This window comes from Psittacula echo (assembly GCF_963264785.1).
Source record: "Psittacula echo genome assembly, chromosome: 2".
Lineage (NCBI taxonomy): Eukaryota > Metazoa > Chordata > Aves > Psittaciformes > Psittacidae > Psittacula > Psittacula echo.
The window spans coordinates 136,207,202-136,229,012 of record NC_137737.1 but is presented as its reverse complement, the minus strand read 5'-3'; the positions used below and the strand labels follow the sequence as shown (position 1 = coordinate 136,229,012).

At 41.7% G+C, this 21,811-nt stretch overlaps 1 protein-coding gene across 9 annotated transcripts; it reads right to left on the bottom strand.

Annotated features, from left to right (window-relative positions):
* Positions 1 to 2,039: 2,039 nt before the first annotated feature.
* Positions 2,040 to 21,184, bottom strand: PDP1 (pyruvate dehydrogenase phosphatase catalytic subunit 1). Of its 9 annotated transcripts, none has more exons than XR_013958945.1 (3): positions 18,060 to 18,820; positions 10,773 to 17,490; positions 2,040 to 6,707 (listed from the first exon to the last, which is right to left on the bottom strand). XR_013958945.1 is itself a non-coding variant. In XM_080639567.1 (3 exons), the coding sequence occupies exon 3, from the start codon at positions 17,444 to 17,446 to the stop codon at positions 15,839 to 15,841; it is 1,608 nt and encodes a 535-aa protein (XP_080495693.1). In that variant the 5' UTR covers positions 17,447 to 17,490; positions 18,842 to 18,965; positions 21,041 to 21,113; the 3' UTR covers positions 2,040 to 15,838. The 9 variants fall into 9 exon arrangements, 7 of the variants coding, with proteins under 7 accessions (XP_080495693.1, XP_080495692.1, XP_080495694.1 ...); XR_013958946.1 differs by having other exon boundaries at positions 10,830 to 17,490; XM_080639567.1 differs by lacking the exon at positions 18,060 to 18,820 and adding exons at positions 18,842 to 18,965; positions 21,041 to 21,113 and having other exon boundaries at positions 2,040 to 17,490.
* Between the last annotated feature and the right edge of the window lie 627 nt (positions 21,185 to 21,811).

Genomic DNA, 21,811 nt, shown 5'->3' with positions numbered 1-21,811 from the left:
AGAATCACCTCCCTTGACCTGCTGGCCATGCGCCTTTGGACGCAGCCCAGGATATGGTTGGCTTTCTGGGCTGATTGCACATTCCAGCTGAGGTGCAGTTTTTCTTCCACCAAGTGGACGAAAGAACCCCCAACTCCTTCTCTGCAGGGCTGCTTTCAATCTCTTCATCCTCCAGCCTGTATTGATACTGGGGATGCCCCTGAACTTGGCCTTGTTAAACCTTCAAGGTTCACAGAGGCCACTTCTTGAGTTTGTCCAGGTCTCTCTGGATGGTATCCCTTCCCTCAGGCATGTCAATTGCTCCACTTAGACTGGTGTCATCTGCAAACCCATCAAGGGTGCACTTGATCCAACTGTCTACATCACTGATGAAGATATTAAACAGTACTGGTCCCAGTACAGATCCCTGAGGGACACCCCAGATCTCCATCTGGACATTGAGCTTTTGACTACTACCCTCTGGATGTGACCTCAATGCACTGAACAGTCCCCCCATCAAATCCATCTGTTTCCCAGTTGTAGCCATCTCAGTAAGTTCCCTTTCCAAAGTCATCCTCTATTGCAGGGGAGCAGTATTTCTTTCTAGGCTGACATCTGGGTTACAGACTGTGTCATTTGCCTGAACGGCTCTGACTGGAAGGGATCTCAGAAGATCATCAGGTCCAACCTCTCAGACGAAAGGGAGCATAGATGAGATTAGTTACCACTCTGTCTATTCACATCTTTAAAACCTTCAGTGATGGGGACTTTATCACATCCCTGGGGACTTGTTCAGTGCCAGTAGTTCTGTTATTTTCAGAACAATGATTGATTTTTTAATGTCCCATAAATGTCAGGATTGAGCGCTCATAAAACAGGACTAATCAAGGAGACAAAATTCAAAATAAAATAAAAGAACACCTATATATGTCTTGCCATGAACTGATTATCCTCAACATGGAGAGATAGGCAGGCAGGTCATCATTTCATGCTTATCCATTCAAATATCAGTATTTCTCCCCCACATTAGATCTGTCCATTAACATAATTTCCAATTCTTTCTCTTTTTGGTTCTTTCAAACTGGTCAGACTAGTTTATTCTTCCTTCAAGGAACTTATGCATTTTGGATTTTAAAAGGTGTCTTCTTGCCAGTCTTTCAGGAAGAGAAATTTGCATCAGCTGCAATACAGTGACATGAGCTTCTGCAGGAAAGGCTTGTTTAGATTGACTGCTAATAAATCCATACATCATAATTAGATATTTACTACACCATGCTTCCTATATTTCAGCATTCTCTATCTTCTATAGCATCTCCACAGCCAACATATGATTTTTTTTGAGGATAGTGCAAGAAACCCATAGCTTGCAATCAAAAAACAATTTGTCCCTAAAACAACTTACAGCTTAGTGCATTCAAAATAGCTCGTATCTTAATGCTATGCAAGTCATTCTGAATTCCAAATGTACTTATAAAATCCTGCAAGTACTAAAGCTGTTTACGGCCTCACTATCTCTGTGACAATGACACAGAGACAAAGACAATAACCGATTCATTCCCTCTTCACAAGACAATCAATAGGTTGATGATAAGAAAACCTTTCTTTCATAATTCTTACTCTTATTTCCTTTCACGGCTGTTGAATATCCTCTTCTCTCATTAAAAAGAGCAAACAAATTGGTTTATTTACTTAAAGATTTGTACAGAAAAAGCTTCCCATATCTGTGCAGGTTTTTTTCTGCACTCATGCATAGCAGGTAACGTATCAGTCAGATCACTTAGATTGATTTTTTAATTATTATTTTTATAGCATATTTCCACTGTTGTTATACCTCTAAGCTAAGTGAAAAACCAAGTCTAGCTATTTCTATTAGGAAAATCACAGCAGCACTGTGATCACCATCATGTTCCAAGGACATAGTTAAATCCCCACGGAAAATTAAACTTACTGGCCTGGTGACTTCTTTGGTTGCTCCGAGGCTCAGGTGGTACTTCATGACTCAGGAGGGTGAAGCTACAGGATGAGGAAAGGGACAGGAGAATAAAGACGATAGATAATGATTTTGCTTCATTTTATTCCAGGTGGATCTAATTTTATTTTGACTTTTCATAATTAGGTAGAGAACAAATGTTTTGTAATTGGAAATAAATATAAGAAGACACAATATCAAAGTTAAACTGCATATAAGAGAGGTCTATAAAATTCTATTAAGGTAAACCAATGAATTTTTCAGACTTGAATGGACCATTTCCACTTCAGCAGGATTCTTCATTTCAGCATAACATTCGGATATGATACATTAAGGGCTGAAAACACAGCACATTGCTTCAGCTTTACTGAAAAGAATATTTAAGTGAAAAATCACCATGAAATAAAACTGCGGGCACATTGGGTCACCACCATTTCACATTGTCTGGGGACACAAAGAAGTGTTTGCTCTTGGGGTTCTTGCTGTTGCCAAGCCTGCTGCTGTTAGGAACAGCATCTCCAGCTAATGTAAAATTAATTCCAGGGAGACCTTATTGCACCTTACAGCCATTGCAACTTAAGCTGCTGCTTATTTTCTAACACCACAGCTGGGAATAAAAGGAATAAAGGGAATGAAGTCTCCTCAGGAGAGAATCTCCCTTTACACTGCCTTGGTTTGGCTCTCTGCAAAACCAGCTGCAGAGCACATAACCACCAACTGCCTGCTGGGCTCGCACATGAACCCCAGCCGTAAAGTGGGTGTTGGAATATGACTGAAATGCCTTTTGCGTGTTACTCGTTAATGATTTACTGTTTCTAAACCCAGGCAGCCTGCACAGATCAGCCCGCGTTTGCCCAGGGATGTGCTACAAACATCACCCACAAGGAGGAGCCCAATTTACAAATAATTCATTAAGAAAAGAAGCCTGCAGTTCCTGGTCAGCGCATACCCAGCATAAACAGATCAGTGAATAATCATTGCTTGATCAAGAAACAGTGCTTCTTTCAGCTAAACTCCCATCAGGATGAAGATTCACCAGCAAGGGGATGTTTGCTTAATTACATTATCCCAAGTTCTCCCAATTGCATAAAGAACATATATTTTGTGACTAGAAATGAACCCAGAGTGAAGGAACATCAAAGACCAACTGCCTACAACAAGAGCCTATAAAAACAAAAAAGAGCACCTAACTAATCAAGCAGGCCCATCATTGTGTTATTGTAACCTGGTTTGGCTTTTTCTTAACTCGGTTAGTTATGATGCGAAACGCATTTTGCCCAGGCAGGAAGGTGTGATTAAGTGAAATTGGTTCCCTGAGGACTACTGGATGATGGTGAAAGAAAAGAGCAAAGGTCAGTAAATAGTTTTACAGAGTACAGTAAAGTTACTGTATGAAGCTATAACAGCAGTCTGGATTTTTAATTTACTGTGCTAGTTTCAGAATAACTCACAAAGCTCTGTTTAACTTGGCTTTGTAAATAGCCACATTTACTTTTTTATGGCTCGTTGCTATTTCATGGCTATAAAAATCTGTAGAAGAGTAGAACTGACACATCAAGAAAGAAAGGCAAGCATGCAAAGTGCTTGTTCAGTTGTGACTTCTCTTGCATGATTTTCAGATGGGCTGAGCTTTCAGAGAGCTCATGTGCACTCTGAGCCTGTATGCTTTGAAATAGTAATGCAAAGCCTGAGGTTTGCAAATCAAGTGGTCATGTTTCAAAACGTGATTTTGGGCAACTTGCCTATAATTACCCAGTTGTGCCTGGCAGAATAAAGAAAAAAATCCACATCTGTCAAAGAGGAGTAAAATGCTGCCAGATGCCTCATGATATCCAGCATAAATTCCCCTTGAATTCACTTGAGCTGGAATTTCAGTCAAGATTTCTCTCATGTAAATGGGTGTTAGTTCAATTCTCAACTCACTTATTTTCTTTAAAAGCAGCAGTTTCTCCTTCCTGGACCATAAGTCAGGGTATGGTAAAGGGTTTCTCTCTTTTTATCAGTCTGTTGCTATCCTGATTGCTTTTCTATTTTCTTAATTTGCTGATCCCTCTGCAAAATAAAATTACCTGAGTTGTTGATTAAGAGTTCAGGAAAAAAAAAAGTAATAATCTCATGACTACAGTCTTTATTGCTCTCTGCATTACTCAGAAACAAGTACCTTCACAAAAGCCAAGATTGTTTTAATAAAGTTGATTAAATGCTGAAATCTTACATTACAACAAAACTCTGCCCCACCATGATATCAGCTGGTAGGTCAACCCAGAAGGGCACAGCAGTCTGAGGGTTACTGGAGTGCATTGATGAGAACTTCCTGATGAAAGGAACTGTAGTGCTAGGGACTGTAGTGACAGGACAAGGGGTAATGGGCTCAAACTTAAACAGGGGAAGTTTTTGATTGGATATAAGGAAGAAGTTCTTTACTGTGAGGGTGGTGAGGCACTGGAATGGGTTGCCCAGGGAAGTGTGAATGCTCCAGCTCTGGCAGTGTTCAAGGCCAGGTTGGATGAGGCCTTGGATGACATGGTTTAGTTTGAGGTGTCCCTGTCCATGGCAGGGGGGTTGGAACTAGATGATCTTAAGGTCCTTTCCAACCGTATCTATTCTATGAAGCTGATCAGAAAGCCAGCAAGGGCAAGCACTGTGCTGGACCCCATGCTTACACCCAAGGAAGAACTCATCAGGCATGTGAACATCATGGGCAGCCTTGGCTACAGTGACCACAAAATGGTGGGGGACCCCACAGGGAGGTAACAAGGACCAATGCCTGAATGTCACTCGTACCTTCAAGGATAAGTAGGAAGAAATAGGAACTAGAGGCTGGTCAGCCTCATCCCTGTCTCCTTGAAGGTGATGGAGCAAGTATTCCTGGAAACCACCTTCAAAAACCTGAAGGAGACCAGCAGCGATCAGTATGGATTTGTAACCACACAGTCCTGTAATACTGCATAGCCATTGCCAGTAACAGGCCATAAGCTTTGTATCAAGTTTGCAAGGGCTCAGGACTGAGGCTTGTCAGGCTTGCTGTATCCAAACTTCTCTTGACCTGCCTGAAGTTGTTTCAGTTGGTTTAACTGCAACAGCAATTCCTCGTAACTGTCAGGGGGGCTGAGCAGGACAGCTGGACTAGGTGATCTCTAGAGGTCCCTGCCAAGCCCAGTAGAATCTGTGATTCTGTGAAAAGGGGCATGATGAAATTCTCCCAGAACTTGCCCCACATTTAAGAGCTGCACAGCCTGTTTTTTAAATTGTTTAACTTAAGAAAATTTAAAACCATGATTTCCTCCTTATTCTGACCCTGTTTTTTAACTGGTGACTAATTACAGATCATGAAGGAAGAAACAGCAAAGAGCTGATGTAAACTGTTTGGAAGGAGTCCACAGATATAGAATGTTTATTCAACTTCTTAAGTGACAAAAAACTGGTTTAGTTTTAAATTTTAACAACCCCCCCATAACCTTGTAACTAAAGAACTTGTAATATTGCTCCTTTTCACTGCTTCTCTGAAAAGTAATTCAGAACATTCATTTGTGTGAATGCCTGCAAATAGAATTAAGCATATGAAAATTAATACGTTTTAAATCCAAGATGCCTTTTGCAGCCATTGTAACTTAGGCTGCTTCTTAGTTTCTTCCTACAAATACATCTACAGAGACCTGCTTCTTGGGTAGGTCTAATCAGGAGTAGATCAAAACTAGTATCAATTTGATCAAACGTTCTCTGTCCTTTATTATAAATCACTAGCTTTTTAATTTTTACCCCACTCTTAAAAGAAAACTTTGAACTTACAATGGAAAAGATTTTGGTGGTGGTGGTTTTGGGGTTTTTTTTTAGGCTGCAAAACTGGATGTTTTACTTCACATTTTACAAACTTTCACCCAGACCAATAGTATTTTTATTATCACAGTAGATATAGGATTGCCCATTACATTATACCCAAGATTTGGGTCAAGATTTTATTATCTTTTAGTTTTGCATTCCTGTCCTGCTTTGCTGTCAGATCTGAATGTATTAATGTCCCTGCTAATCTAATATTCCTGAATGTCTTTTTGCTTAGTGCAGACAGTAAGTGAACAATTCACTACTGCAAAGTCCAAGTGTATGTTGGACTTACGTTCCTGGCAGGTTCTGTCCAAACAGTCACATCATAAATAAAGACTTATTCACTGTCCTACCACCCCCACCAGTGGAGTATTTTGGGAACTAGATTTATCTCAGAAGTATTTCTGAAACTACATACCCCTGAAAGTCAACTTCTGAGAAGATGTTAGTTCTTTGCCTAGGAAGCTGTAGCTGCCAGGCATCACGTGATGCTCCCAGGTTTGCAAACAACTCCATCATCTGATTATTTACTCCCCTCTTGGTAGTAGTTGACTCATTTGTCTCTGATGGACTGGCAGGATCTCAGAGTGCCCTAAGGACGTTTGGTATAAGGAATGCACGTGAACACCCATGTGCATGCTTGCAGCATGTTCTTCTCTGGGGCGAGGGCAATTTAAGACAGACAAAATGAACTCTGTCTTCAGGATAGCAGCACTCTCCAGAGGTATGGAGAACTAGAAAAACTTGTTGTACAGGGGAATGCCACATGATTAGTATTCACTTGAGCAGCAACTGGTGGAATGCATGAGAGCAAAACATCTGTTTTCACATTTTAACAACTGTGAGAGTGCCAGCATAGAGTTGCTTAGCTACATTGTAAGTCAAACATAACTTCTCATGGTCTACCATCATCAGCCTCAGGGCCCAAAAAAAGTATCTGAAAAAAACATACAGCCATCCTTCAAATTAGAAGATTTTGATAGAAAACCAAGTGACAGACAAAGGGAATAGAGAAAAATAACTTTCACCAGGTTGTAATACACTGAAAAAGACACAATACGATTACTGACTGTGTTGCCCTTGACAATGCATTAAAGCAGTTAAGTGAACTTGCGTGCCACTGCTGTTCTTCCTTCTTTTCCATGGGTGCTTCTCAGCTCTGATTTTTATTTCCTCTCCTTAGCCCTTCTGATCCTTTTTTCTTCCTCACTCCCAGCTTCCTTTCTCTCTTCCGCACTAAGATGCCATGGCAGTGTGAAAATCAGAAAAGTAGTGGTTTATAATATGTGGAGTCCTTGGGGGTTTTTTTGAAGTCCCTGAACCTATGTATTTGTGGTGTTCAGCTTAGGCCTTTAACCATTACTGGCCTCACAGCCTCTGCTGCTGGTTTTCTTTAAGCAGGATCCTGCTCAGCAGCACCAACTGTAACTGACACAAAATCTTTCTCTTGATATCTGACATCACTACAGTCTACCGTTCTGCCTTCTGCACAAGTTTTTACATACATGCAACCTTCCTTTCATGTGTACAATTTCAACATTAAACATTTTTATGGCATGATTTTTCTCCCCTTACATTTTCCTACTTTACCCTGATTTTTAATTTTTTTTTAGCATTCACATTCGGTTTTTCCATGTACTATTGTGAAAAACTCCACATACTGTTGCTTTTCTGAACCTGTCTCCTAACTTCTCACTGCTATTTAAGTTATGTGCTTCTTTTGTCTCATCATTAGCTAAGCAGCTTGGTATGTTTTAAGAGTTGGCTGCTGCACTGAGAGCTTCTAAGCACCCTTCCTGCAGTCAAAGGGACTTTCACGATTCTATGACTTCAGAACAGAGCTTGTAATCTCGCTGCTGTGATGTGCTTCAAAGGCTCCTGTGAGCTGCTGCATTGAGAAATGGGGCCTGTAGCACTCCAATATTTCTATTTTAATACAGGTTAGCAAATACAACAGGCCGCAAAATTGTCCAAGTTGTCTTATACCAAATTCAGTAATGATACAGCCCAAATGTCTGGACCCTTGTCATAGCTCAGGCAATCTTAATTCAGAAAATGTTATTCGCTACAGTGGCTTTACACAGTAGTACCAGCTTGAATAGCAGCTACCAACCTGGAGGGTTTTTGTTATTTTTATTATTATCTTGTATGACTTTCTCTCCTCCTTGTACTTTTCTGTCTGTTGGATTTTCACAATAGTTCCTTACATATTTTTGACAAAGTATCAGGGGTAGTCAGTAGCCTTCTGTGGTAGATTTTATAGAATACAGATTCTTTTCACCTGCTTGAAGGTGATTTCATATGAAGTTATATAAATGTGACCCAAACATACAATAAACAAACCACCACCACCAAAAAAATCCCAAACAACAAAAAAATAAATCCAAAGACTGCCAAGTCTCTGTCAAACACCTACAAATTTTATTTTATGCTTATTTATCTTTCTGACATTGATCTAGACAGTGTCTCACTCTGTCTTGTCAGTGTTTGCTAAGCAGTGAATAGCACCTCAATATGCATTTCTAGATCAGATTCACTGACAGTCTGGCAAAGGTCTGACTTCCAATGCCATATTACAATGCTCCAAGCTGCCTGCTAGAAAACAACTCATTTCCCTTTTGTACTATCAGCTACCACATAGGGTAGGGTTGATTTTCTTCCTTTATTAGTATTTCAGCCTTTTACAAGCTGGACTATTTTGATAAAAAGGATTTGCCTCCCAATTTAGGATTTTTTTATAAAGACCTGGATCACCTTTTCTATAGACCTATTCTTACAATTGAGCTTGGCAATTAATAAAGATCAGTTCCTCTGATTAGCTGTGTTGTGAGCTTAGAATTCCTATTCATTTAAGCTAGAAGGAATCCTGAACACCATTGCAAGTGCAGACCTCAGAGGTTATGCCAAGGAAACCACACATTGCTCAGTTAACGACACTAGCGGGGCTCTGTAACAGGCAAAATAAAGGAAGTTCTTGGGGCAGTAGCAACATTTCATAGCTCATGACAGCCATATCCTACACACTACCTGTGTAGGTCAACACAAAAGACTACACTGAACTTTGAGATGCACTTCCATATACCTAAAGCGCTAAAGGGCAAGGACAGGCCCTTAGGATAAGGCTATTTACAGCTACATGTGGGGCAACACTGGATTTAAACACCCTAAAAGTAGTCATCATGCAGAAGTGGCAGGTGAAAACTGTAGGGCTACTGTATCCTTGAAGACATTGGAAAGGATGGTTAGGATTTGCATCCAGACAACACCTAGATGGAGCTGCCTATTTGTGGGCTAGGTGAGTAAGCTTCTATTACACTCAGTGGAGTTTAATGTAGGTGTGAAGTAGGCTGAATAGCTATTGAGACTCCACAGCATGCATTGCATACAGCTCTACCACCTGTAATAGAAGCTTCAACACTCAGTATATGCAGTCACACTTGGAGAAGTTGCCAAGTTTAGGTGTCTTAAGATAAAGCTGGTATTTGCCCACAACAGACAATGACTATGTATAGAGAGGAAAAACTGAATTTTGCAAGGACATCTGAACTACTTCCAGAGTAGCAGAGTGGTAGAGCTGTACTAATGCAGCATGCTGTGCAGACTAATGAACCTTGGCTCTTTGCAGGAGTAATAAATCCCTACCAGGCACTCCTGAGCTATAGCTAGGTCTCTTGTACAGCAGCCAGTTTCCATTAAGAGATGAATAAAGATTTACCTTTTCCCCCTCTAAAACAGACTATTAGGGAAGCACCATTCACCCCTCTCCCAGCTGTCTAGAACTGGGAACACTGTTACCATTAGCCATTTTAATCAACTTGCATGTAATCTGTAAAATCCTGGAAAACAGTACTCTTACATTAGCCCAGCTGTTGAGCCACCACAGTGGGCAATGAAGTATTACCAAAGGACTACAGGGAAGACCTACAAAATTATCATAGGCTTGCAACAATTCTGACAAAGTCACAGGCAGCTGACTCATTTCATTAATATACAGAGCCCTTGAATGAAACCGGGCTTAACCCATGGTTGTGTCCCAGCTCATGTGTTGCCTTCCTGCTAACATCAATGATTTCCCTGTTTCTCATTAGGCATTTTTCCTGTCTTGCAGCCCCACGTGACATGACAAACAGACCTAACTGGATTAATTTTGCAATTAAGATGCAAGTAAATACATGCTACCCTCAGGTACAGATATAGGATACTAGAACTAAAGAGTTTGTTCATGATGCTATATAAAAATAGTTTGGGATTGGCAAGTTTTTTTTAATACAATTTCCTAGCTATGAAAGCTAATAAAAGCTCTATAAACCAAGGATCATTTTTCTGTTCAAAAGACCCACCATGATGACAGCAAACAGCCTGCTGCATGAAACATTCCCTGCAACCTGTAAAACAGATTACTTATTCAGAGTAGGAACCCTAAGGATGGATGAACGCTTGTCTGTTTTCTTTGCCTTCCCCCTCCACATCAACACAGAATGAAAGAACATAAGGAGAACCATTCCAAAATAATCCGAAATCTAGGTCACCCTGCATATTTGAACTGTGTAGTCTCAATTTTTTTAGGGGAGTAGCTTTTTATTTGTTGAAGTAAAAAAAAACAACCCCAACTCATTTCCTGTAAATTGCCACAAGCTAAATAAAGCATCTGGCTATCATGGTTTACTGAACAGAGCCTGCCTTTTCTTTTGTTGTTTTATGTAATCCTGGAAGGCTTCATGACTGACTAGGCAACTCATCTGCAATTAAATGCAGTTTCAGAAGACTTCCACACTGATCAATACATGAGACAAGTTTTGAGGTGTTTTTACCCTCATACCTTGCAAAACAGATGAGAACAGACCATTTCTCCATCTTAGACTGCTTTTGTTTTCACATGATAATCCTGCCAATTTATGCTCTATTTGTGATCCAATTGCGAAAGTCAGGTTTTCCTTTCCAACTATGCAGCGATATATTAAAATACATATAAGCAGCAAATAAAACAGAAAGCATAACCTACCTAATAAGCCAAGAACGTAATCTGACCTACTGCATTGCCACTACGACCTTGACTTACCACCATGTCAATGGAGTGAGCAATTTACTGCTACTGAAGCTTGTCAAGGCTGTCAAGTTCAGTTCTGCTACTTAAGTTTCTTCTGTTCAAACAACACGCTACAATCGACATGGGTTATGCTTCAGCATTTACCTGATGAAATGTCAAACAGAAGGATCAAAATTCAAGTTGGTTTGTCTATTTAAAGGATTAATCACAATATTTAGCCTATTTTCCCCTCCCCTGGGAACCCACTTCCCATGGTAAGAGCAACTCAGGAACTAGTTCCAAGTTTTGGCTTTTATAAGATAGGAGGTAGAAAAAAAAATCAGCTATTAGTAATGTTTGATACCTAAATGGCTGCAATAGGAGAAAAGTTAAGTGAACCCAAGTGTTTCCTTCACTGCACAGATATTTGAAGAAAGAACATTTCTATGTTTAGCTTTAAAATACCAACTAATTAATACCATATTTAAAAGGAGTAAGCCACAAGAAATAGCTACCTAATCAAGGCCTTGTAAATCAGGTTAATACTAAACTTAAAGTTATTCTACCAGTGAGTCTGCATAGATTGTATTTGAAAACACACTTCTGACAAAGGGACAACATCTACTTGTTTGCACGGCAATTAAATATGCTGTAACTTGAATAAATAATTTAATCCAGAACACACTAGCAAGCCTTTTTCCTTAAATACTCCAGTGCTAGGAAAGACATTAGTTCACCTGCATTCACTGTTGAATAAAAAGTAAAACAAGAAAGCAGAACCACCTGAAATAAAGGGCACTTGGCTAAGGAAGGCTTCCAAAAAAAACAAAACCAAAACAAAACAAACACAAAAGGACAATAGCTAACCTAGCATAAGAAACCATAAATGCATTCTAATGCCCACTTCATGTGAAGTACATTTGTTTTAACATAGGACCAAATACACAACAATGAATTATCTCCTTAACTTCCCCTGAACGGGACACACACACACACACAAAAAAAAAAAACATCAGCCAAACCTTTGGATTGTTTATGAAATGTTTTACTGCTCTGCATAGGGGTACAGTCCACAACCTAATGGTTTCAAGCTACAGTTTTAGCTGCAGCTTGAAGCACCGCTCAGCACAGATATGGATCTCTGGAGACAGACACTTTGAACTTCCTCATTTTCTTAAGTTAAACCCAACTTCTTTGTTGTACATCAGGCTGCAGTGTGTCATCTGGCAGGCTGGAAGAAAGCTCCTTGTCCTACCCATGGGATCTGCTTTGTCCTGAGCTTCTTGAAACTAAAGACAAGGCATTTCAGCCAGATCTTCCAAGTCCACAGATGTTGTTTCTATTTGTAACTTACTGAACAACAATCAGGAGCTGCACAAGTTTCTGACATAAGGATTAAACAAATCAACTAAAAGATGCCAACTTCCTTGGCATCCCAAAAAGCTTCGTGCCAGCATTGTTCTGGACTGCTGTGCAGCAGCAATGACAGCGTTCAGTAGTTTAGGCTCACAATGGTCACTGGCGCAAATCCAAAGGCACATATTTATTAGTCATGAAACCAAATGGACTGTCTGCATCAGAGAGCATAGACACCACAGATGGTTAGAACTAGAAACCTGAATTATCCACCTATGCCAGGTAACCTCATTACAAACATGCCTCCCTCTTGAGAACAAACAGAGCAGGCAAGCCATTCTGCAGAACACTTATCAAAACAAAAACATCCTCTCCAGAATTATTCTAAGTACAGGGACCAGAGTTTAAGAGTCTTAATTACAAACAACACTTCTTGATGAGACTATGCTCCTTGCTGTCATGTGTCTTATGTGTCATGTTTTACATGTCTGCCATATGCAAAACTCTGCCCTGCAATGAGAAGTGAGGGGAAAGGGAAAATAATTTAAGTTCTGTACTCACCAAGCCACACACATAGAAGGCAAGTGGAGAATACAGAAGTTATCACAATAATGGTTGTAAAATACTGTCAAAAGCAAACAGAATGCACATACCGCTTGGAACACAAGGGAACAGAGTTAACAGAGCCTTAAGTTAGAAGCACAGACTAAGATAAGATTCCCCACTCCTCTTTTACCTAGTCTTACTGTTAAACAGTTCTGCTGACACATTCATCCAGAACAGTTTTGAAGATTTAAAGGTTGTGTTGACAGCCTGTGTCGACTCTCAGGATTCAGCCATCCTGGGTTGAGTCATGTATTTGCAGTTGTGAAACCCTTATTTGGACAAGTAATCACATGTACATGCATGTAAAGTCATCCTTTCTGCAATGCAATCTGATAGACAACATGAAAGGAACGTCCTCTACCTGCAGCAGAAGAGCTGTTCCTATTTAGTTTACCATTAATTCATTCTTAGGCATTTTAATCTGCACATTTTGGATTGTTTATGAAATGTTGTACTGCTCTACATAGGGTACAGTCCATAACGAAAAATCTCAAGCTGTACTGTTTTATCTGCAGCACTTGCCCCTGAAGGTAATAATGAGATGATGGGACCCAAGACATGCAGGGATACTGATGGAACAATCTGAACACTGCTGCCAGGAGCAGCAGCATCAGCAGGCCTGATGCAGGGGTTCAAGCCTCACAATAGAATTTGAGAGCTCTGAAGTAAAATTCTCAGTCTTTTTTCATTTATACTTTGCATGATTTGGCCATCTGCTCTGTTTGTAAGAGGGACGTGAAAACAACACATTCTTGAAATACAAGTAATTCATAAGCTTCAGCCCTAGCAGAACTGCTATCATACTCTAGATCAATCCAATACACATGGATTTCTGCGTAATTGATCATTTTATTGAAATCTGTTAAAAGGTGTTTGTTCAGATCACCTGTTGACCAGGCAGTTATGCTGCTTCTGTTCACTGCATACATAACTGAGCAAGACTCTAAGCAATACATAAATATTTTTTTATGACTCTATACATATGCATCTTTACTACAAAAAGCAGCTTTTCCTTAATAAAAGTTGTATCCATGGGACCAATGTTCATTTCTTCTACCAATGACTTGTACCAAATCCATATTAACAATCACAGGTTAAATACACTAATACATGTAACAGAGCTTTAACAGTAAAAAAGTAAGAAAGTTAAATACTGCAACAGTTTAGATACATACTGCATTTGAATGATAGAACAAAGTCTATGACCTAGCTAATGACACAGTCACCAAAACACAACATGCAGAAGCAATGTCAACAGCCAGTATTTGTCTAGCATTTCAGAGTTCCCCTTTTCCCTTCAAATAAAGAAGGGTTGTGCACATCTTGAATGTGAACTTAGATATTAACTTTACAGCAACATTGATCCTGATGTTTGAGGCTGACTAAAGAAACTGGTAAGTTAAAGCTGCAGGCCACTAAGTGCACATAGCATTTGAGAGTCTTGAGAAGCCAGTGTTTACAACACAGGTTGATTGCTCAAACTCAGTGTGCTCTATGTAACAGTAGCACTAATTGGCAATATCTGTATGCAGCAGAAAATGCCACATTACTCAATTAACCAGAGCAAGCTAGATCTGAGGTGTCCATTAGCTGTGATGAAAGCTAGGCAGGTATTTTAACAGAAACACCTCTGTAAACTGAAATAAGCTGAACTACAGTTCTCCAGGTGACAGGAATCACATTACATATGTTCTGCCAGTCATCAAGGGCTGCTACTTCAGCCAGTATTTCAGCTTTTAACCTTAGGGCAAGTTAAAATAAATCTGTATACAATGCAACCAACTTAGAATAGATGTAATTGTAACTGATAAATTAGTTGCCAGTCCCTACTTTTTACAGTTACAAGCCCAACAACTTTATGCACACAAGGTATAGCCAGTCTTTCAAATTCAAATTTAACCATTACAAGCTAGGGAGACCCATTTCAGAGACTGCTCTTGTGAGGACATTCTAGATTTAAGAACATGCATACACCAGCTGCCCAGAAATACAGAGCTGCTAATAAAGAAGCTGCCAGGAAAAGCCACTAAACATGCACACATTTTTTAACCTGACTTACAAATATTAGTTCAAGTGCAAGACATTAAATCTGAGCATAGCCAAACGGAAAATGAGTGCAAACTACGAAGCCACAGAGGTTAGCAATGATTTCCTGATCTTTTCAGGTGAAAATTCAATTACTAGGTAAGCAACATCGGACAGGGCGGAGTCCATGAAGGGCATGCCATGTAGGAAAGCCAACAGAGTCTTGACCAACGCCACTGACTTTCTGAGAAGTCTGAAAATTCCTTCATACTGCAAACTGAGACTTCCACAGAATTATCTGGTATCTTACTGCATGTTGTAATGTATTACTGCCCTACAACTTGTGCAGAAGCCCACAGCCAACCATTAACGCACAAGTTTAGAAGCTACCATGCATAAGATACAATTAAGCTCTAACAATCTCAGGTATTGATTATGGCTTAAACCTGCATTGAAAGTCAACACTTAGACAATTATCCTTAAGTGAATGACACTGTGAGGCAACTTTGTTACACTGAAGACTTATGTGGTTAAAGTGATCTTCTGCTTAGAAGAAACAGCAGACAGTATATTCACAAATAACCATACCTACTTTGCAAGAATTAGCCCTGTGAGAATTCAGTATTATTTTTTTTTTTAAACTCATCTCTTCTTTAAGATAATGTGTAGATACTTGCAGATACTTATAACCAGGCTTTTTTTTCCTTGAACATCCAGATCTTTGATAGTTCTTTATCCTCCTTCCCTCCCTCATCCAAGCCTAGCAAATTCAAGACATTGTTCTAGCAGCATTCATGAAATCAATAGTGCAAAGTTATTACAAAAACTTTTTTTACAAGCTGTCACATCCTCTTCAAGTTTTTATTGGGTCAATAGCACTTCCCATGTATTCAGAGCTCTGGGGGAAGGCAGGAACAATAGATTTGCTTAATTTAGCAAGCAACGAATTTGTTTGCTGAGGGTTTTGGGGGATTTTATTGTTGGGTGGTTTTTTTTTCTTAGCTGCTCATACTGGCCATTGTTACAACTTTGGTAACTAGTTCACTAGGTTAAACTCACAGTTCCTCATCTTGACATGCACCTGTAACATGCGAGTTGAACTGCACCACAATAATTGTAATGTCATCTCTATACATTCGAGCCAGCTCTTCTGGCAGACTCAGCATCTTGGACAGTCGCTCATGATCCACAGTGCCAAACTCATTGTTACCCACTGCATGACGTATCAGGTGAGTCGCTGCATTCTGATCTTCAAACTCTGAAGAGATTCTCGCTCTCCTTTCTGTTAAGAGACCATGCATTTGTCCCAAAGTTACCTTATAGCCACCAACAGCTATTGGCTGTTGATGGTGAACACCAGTGAGGTACTCCCCAACAATTCTAGCCACATCTTGTCTATGCATTGTCTCCCACAGCCCATCTGTAGCCAAAACCAGGAACTTATCCTGCGGCCGTAATCTGTGATATATGACTTCTGGCTCAGCCGTAAGGTATGGGGGCGTGTGAAAGTTCGGAGGAATAAATTTCGCATATTCATTTTCATTCAGCTGATCTGGGCCCGATTCTATTACTCTCTTCTGTAGTTCAATACTCCATTTAAACTTCACATCACCAAAAGCTCTGAAAGGCATCAGGAGACCTAAGAGACGATCTTGTTTCACAAGATTTTTCTCTTCAGACTTTGGATGCTCCATTTTCACACGCTCTACTTCATTTTTGTTTTGTGCATTGTGGTCATAGGACAAATTAACTGCAGACCAAGATCCATCTTCTTCCTGAACCCCAAGCATTGCCCTACTGTCACCTGTGTTTGCAATATGCAAGTCAACACCATCCACATGGGCCACACAGGCAGTTGCACCAGAAAATGCTACTCGCAGTACTAGGTAGTTGAGAAAAGAATTTGAATCTCCTACTTGAGCTTCCAAAGAAATATCATTATCAAGCCTCTTAAAAGCATTAATTAAAGCTTCTTTCACATCAGTAGTCTCTCCACTGTTGAGATCAATCAGCTCCTGCCAGTAAGTTCTTAGACTATTGAAGTAAAGCTTGGAAGCTTCTTTGCTAAAGTAATCATTGGGATGCTTGTGCCACTGTAAAATGGGCAACAGAGCTCTACCACTTTCCACAGCATCTTCTATTTCAAGTAAAGTCTCATGAGGTAACAAAGAGACAGCAATGTAATAAAACAGTCTTTCACTGACAGCTTGAGCACAGGCACACCCTGCATGGCCATCAAATACGCCCAGAAGCATCCCTCTCGTCTGTAAGCAAGTGGCAGCACTCCTCCTGTCTTCTATTGGAGCATTAGCAGGCAACTGGTTGCTATCAAAGCCAAGAACAGAACTTACATTTTTACCATCAAATTCTGGGACTTTGAAACTGTACTCATTTGCCTTCAGAATGCTGTTGACCTGTGGAGGAGTGAGGTAGAATCTCTGTGGCGTGGAAGCATAATCCCTTGCGTGAACAAAGTGATTAAAGTTCTCCTTTGGCCTATAAAGTGCTGCAAATTTCTTCTGAGGTGCATATCTGAAGTGACTGTGAGCAAAATGCGATGATAAACAACACAGATGTTTATGGTGGCAGTAACACACAGTACTGCCTATTCTGCTCATCTCACAGTTACGGATCAATGGAAAGAGATGAGCTGGTGCTGGCATGGCATCAGACAACAATGGTAGCCTGGAGCTTCGGACTGGAATTGCTGAAAGACAAGAGAACAACTATGCTTAGGGGGACAGCTAACAAATCCTTCCCCAGAGCCCTGTATCAAGACATTTACAGGCTCTAACAAAGTTGCTTATTATATAGAGTTCAGTTTCATGGGTCTTGAGAATTAGAAGGTATTAAGAGGTGCTTGTTTATAGACACTGCATTGGGCTATAACGAAAACACTGTACCATACTTCAGTTCAGCATATATACTTTAGTTCTTATACCCACTCAGCTGGCAGAAGTGAAAACATCATCCAGACAGCCAACGCAGCTTCAAACACAACTTAAGACAACAGTTAGCACAGAACACTCCACAGTTTTGCCACCTTTTACAAGAATTTTTTGGAGATTTGTTTTCTGGTGATTTCCCAGCTGACAAAGTCAGATCTGGCACACAAGGAGAAAAACTCTATAAGGCTGAAGAGAGAAAGTATCTAACAGCAAGATTCAAGAAAGAAATTTGACGTGACATACAACTGTTCAAGACAACTGTTTAGACTACAAAAAGCAAGCAGCAGGGTGATAGACAGCAGATATTCTTTACACAACAAGGCAGTACCAGGTTTTGTTTCTTTTTCCCCCTTCCACATGTAAAATTTCAAGTTTGTGTGGCACCATGGTGTACATATACCCAACAGCCACAGCAGTCTACGCAGCAATTTTCTAGGTTGTAAGATAAAAAACACAGGAAGTAGATTCATCCATCCTACCAACAGCTCATAAACTCAGTAAATTTTAGGATTATAAATTGCTTTAAAGTTACTCAACTGAAGGACTACCTGCAAGCTGTGCTTGCTTCCATGACTAGAATAGAGCCCTGCACAATAGTCTAAAGCTAGCTCACCCTTAAGATAAACTATTAAATTTAATATCCAAGAAGTCTACTACTTTTTTACCACATATGAAATTCTTTCTTATAGTTTTTCATTCCTCTGAATAAAGATTATTCTAGCATACTCTTTCTTTTCCCCCTTTACATACCCAACCACAACACTAGTGTGAGTGCCTCTTAAATCTTTTATTCATTATACCTCATCTCAGGAAGCCTTTTACAGCGTTTACTTAAGAAATCCACAGCAGAAAAAGTTGAACTGTGCCTTGTGTGAAGTACACACAGTTAAGGAAATTCAATTTTCTTCCCATCTTTTTGTTTCATCATAAAAGCTTCTCAAAAAAGATCATTACAAATTATTATACAAGGCTTGCTGCAGTCATAAGTATTAATCTACCAGAAGCACTGTATGTCAGATTAAATCGTTGAGCTGAAAAGCTAGATATTCCTGTGTTGTGCCAGGTGCTTCAGTCGCTAAATTGATTATTTTTTTTGTCAAGCAAACATACCAGTATTTCATGAGGCACAAGTCTGGTAAAATACGCAGTAATCCCCAATACTCAATGTGAAGGAGGAACTACAGTCCGTAAGCTACCCATAGCTTCCAATACAGCTGGACCACCTGAGAAATATCTGGAAAGATATGAAACTTCACCTCATTCTCTGTGTTGCAAGAAAAAGAAGCAAGTCACAATTCTGCCCTCCCAGCTTGCTTGTTCTCCTTAAGTAGTCAACAGTGGAGTGTATTTCTCTGTTACAAGACACAGGTGCTGAAAGCAGAGAGGAATTCATGTCTCTACCCCCTCCACTGGGTTCCTAGTATTAAAGATGGCCTGTCAGTCTTTACTCAACATTTAAATTCTGATGCATTGACCCCTCCCAAGTCTTGTACTGACAGCTATGAAGAATGAACTAACCAGTTTTCTGCTGCTCAACTACCAGGAAGAGCTCTGGTTGTAGTCCTGTGGACCACAGCCAGATGCCCAGACACTCTGCAGCAGTGTATTGGCTTGAACTTCCAGATGCATACTAAATTTGTTAGCCATTTGCTTCCAAGAAAATCTGTTTCTCCAGCCCAGGCTTCACACACATACTGCATGACAGAAAAAACCTGCAACTCCAAATACAGATTTTTTTAATCTACCCCACTGCTTTTCAGTTATAAAGGGAGCTATTTTGGTAGCTGTTCTGTGTATTTCTTCACATGATTTCTAAAAGCAGCAATTTTGCTTATGGAACCTCAAAGTTCTATGGATGTGCCCACACTTCAGATTCAGTACTAGTCTCCCATTAGTCTCCAACTGAATCAATACATGGTGCCACAACAACTGTTCTGACAGTTATGTCACTGATCCATGATGAAGCAAAAATACAAATGCACTGCGCTGAAAGTGGCTCTGCAGCGCCACCAGAGGATGTTTTGCTGATTTTTAACCATCAGTTTATCAATTACATAAAACTGAACAAGTAGTAAGAAGTTGGCCTCAAATTTTCCACAGCCTGTATCATTTAGAGTAGATCCATGTCATCTTAAGGTATTAGCCTGTCTCATGTATCAGATTCAATAAATCCTAGTTGATTGAGAAGTTCAAAGTTTGGCAGCCTGAAATTATTGAAGTATCTCCCACTTACACCCACAACATAGATATCCCAACTAAAACACTCCAGATGGCTCTTAAATTATTACTTTAAAATCCCTAATTTCTTAAGAAAATAAATTAAGCAGAAAATCTTACAATCAAACCATCATTTAAAGAGATTAGAACCAAGCCAGTATTAAATACCTCTCCAAGCCCAGAACAGGGTACAAATGCTACTTTTCAGGCTACAAATTTAACATGGCCAATACTGAGTGGTCAATTTATGGGATTTGTAGCATTTATTACCCTTTTTTCTAATAAAGGCTTGTTATAACTGTACTATTAAGGCCAACCAATGCTGCATCAAAAGGTATCCCCAAACACCTGCCTGACTATGCCAGAAGACACCCAAGGCTCGAGGTCAAAACTCTTATCCCGAGTGCCTTTCACACCCTTGACAGACCTGAATGAACTAACTTGTGGTGGAGGAGGCGCAAGAAACATTCAACGCAAGCGGAATTGTTAAAACCTTCCCTCCAGCCAGCCCTGAGCCCTCGGACACAGCCCGGCCCGGTAGTCCCTTCCCAGGTCCCATCCGACCCCAGCGCTCCTGCGAGTACCGGTGGAGATACATACCGATCCGCCTGGGCCCAGGACATACACACATTCTCCTGTCACAACAAGAAGCCGCCAACATCCACAAAGCAGAAGCCCGGGGGGCGGGAAAGAAGCAAGGCAGAGAGTTTGTTAGAGAAGACGAAGAGCTACGACACGGAGGCGGAACGACAAGAGAAGAGACGCACACAACGCAAACCGCCCTTCCGCGGGCGCCCGGAGCCGCCGCCCGACGGGAGCGACCCAGCTTCGCAGCGGCACGCCCGGAGCAGCATGCGCAGAGCTCCGCAGCCAGCGCCCGCTCCCGCAGCTCCGCGGAGCACCAAGCCCCCAGCCCTTCCGGCAGGAGCGAAGGGCCGCTCCCGCCGCCGGGGGCCGGAGTCGCCGCGATGGGGACCGCTACCGCCTCAGGCGCCGCGCGTCCCCGACATGGCCGCCCCTTCCCAGCCGCCTGCCCGCCTCCGGCACTACCCCCTCCTCCCTTCCTCCGCCCCAGGCCGCGCGGGCACAGACCTGGCCCCTTCCCGGACGGCTTAGCCCGGGGCCCCGGGCGCAACAGGGAAGCGTCTCGAGGGACCGAGCAGCCCCTAGACCCCCTCGCAGCCCCACCTTCTCCCCCAACTACCGCCGCAACCACCTCACACCCACAGCTGCTGCGCTGCGCGGAGCCTTATAAAGGCCCTGAGGCCCGCGGGGCACCGCCCATTGGCTGCCGGGGAGTGCAAGGAGAGCACGTGACACGGAGGCTCGGCGGCAGTTGAGGGATGGGGGGGGGGGGGGGCAGGGGACAGAAGGGGGGCGCTGCTTGCGCGAGCATTGCGCAGGGGTGGGAGGGTGCGAACGCCGTGGCGGTGGCGCAGGCCCCTTCGGTGTCTGTGAGGGGGGCGCCCGCCGCCCCTCAGGCCGCATCGCCCCGGGAGCGGGCCGAAGCAACCCTACCGTGCGGGAACCGCCTCTGGGAGGGTGGGCGAGGCGCGGCGGGACAAGGGTGCCCTGAGGGAGCCGCCCGCCTCACGGAGCGCTGCGCGAATGTTACAGGTGTCGATTCGCAGATAAAAACCGGACGAGCGCAGTCCCGCTGGCAACAAGCCGAGGAACCGAAGGGAAAGCTCATCCCGTGGGGGGAAGGCTCGAAGCGGGGGACGTCCCGTGGTGCTCTATAGCCAGCCTGGCAGCAGCCTGCTCCCCGCTCCTCTGACCGCAGTAGGAGTCATTTAACTTCTACCTGTTGCTAAGACTAAAAATGGGAATGTGTCTAAAAACTTCTGTAGGGTGTATTAGCGA

Coding starts and splice junctions, on each gene's coding strand:
- PDP1 (XM_080639564.1), bottom strand. CDS start 18,201: ATGAATCTACTTCCTGTGTTTTTTATCTTACAACCTAGAAAATTGCTG. Junction 17,491..18,059: donor GGAAAAAGAAACAAAACCTG/GTACTGCCTTGT, acceptor CTTGTCTTTCAG/CAATTCCAGTCCGAAGCTCC.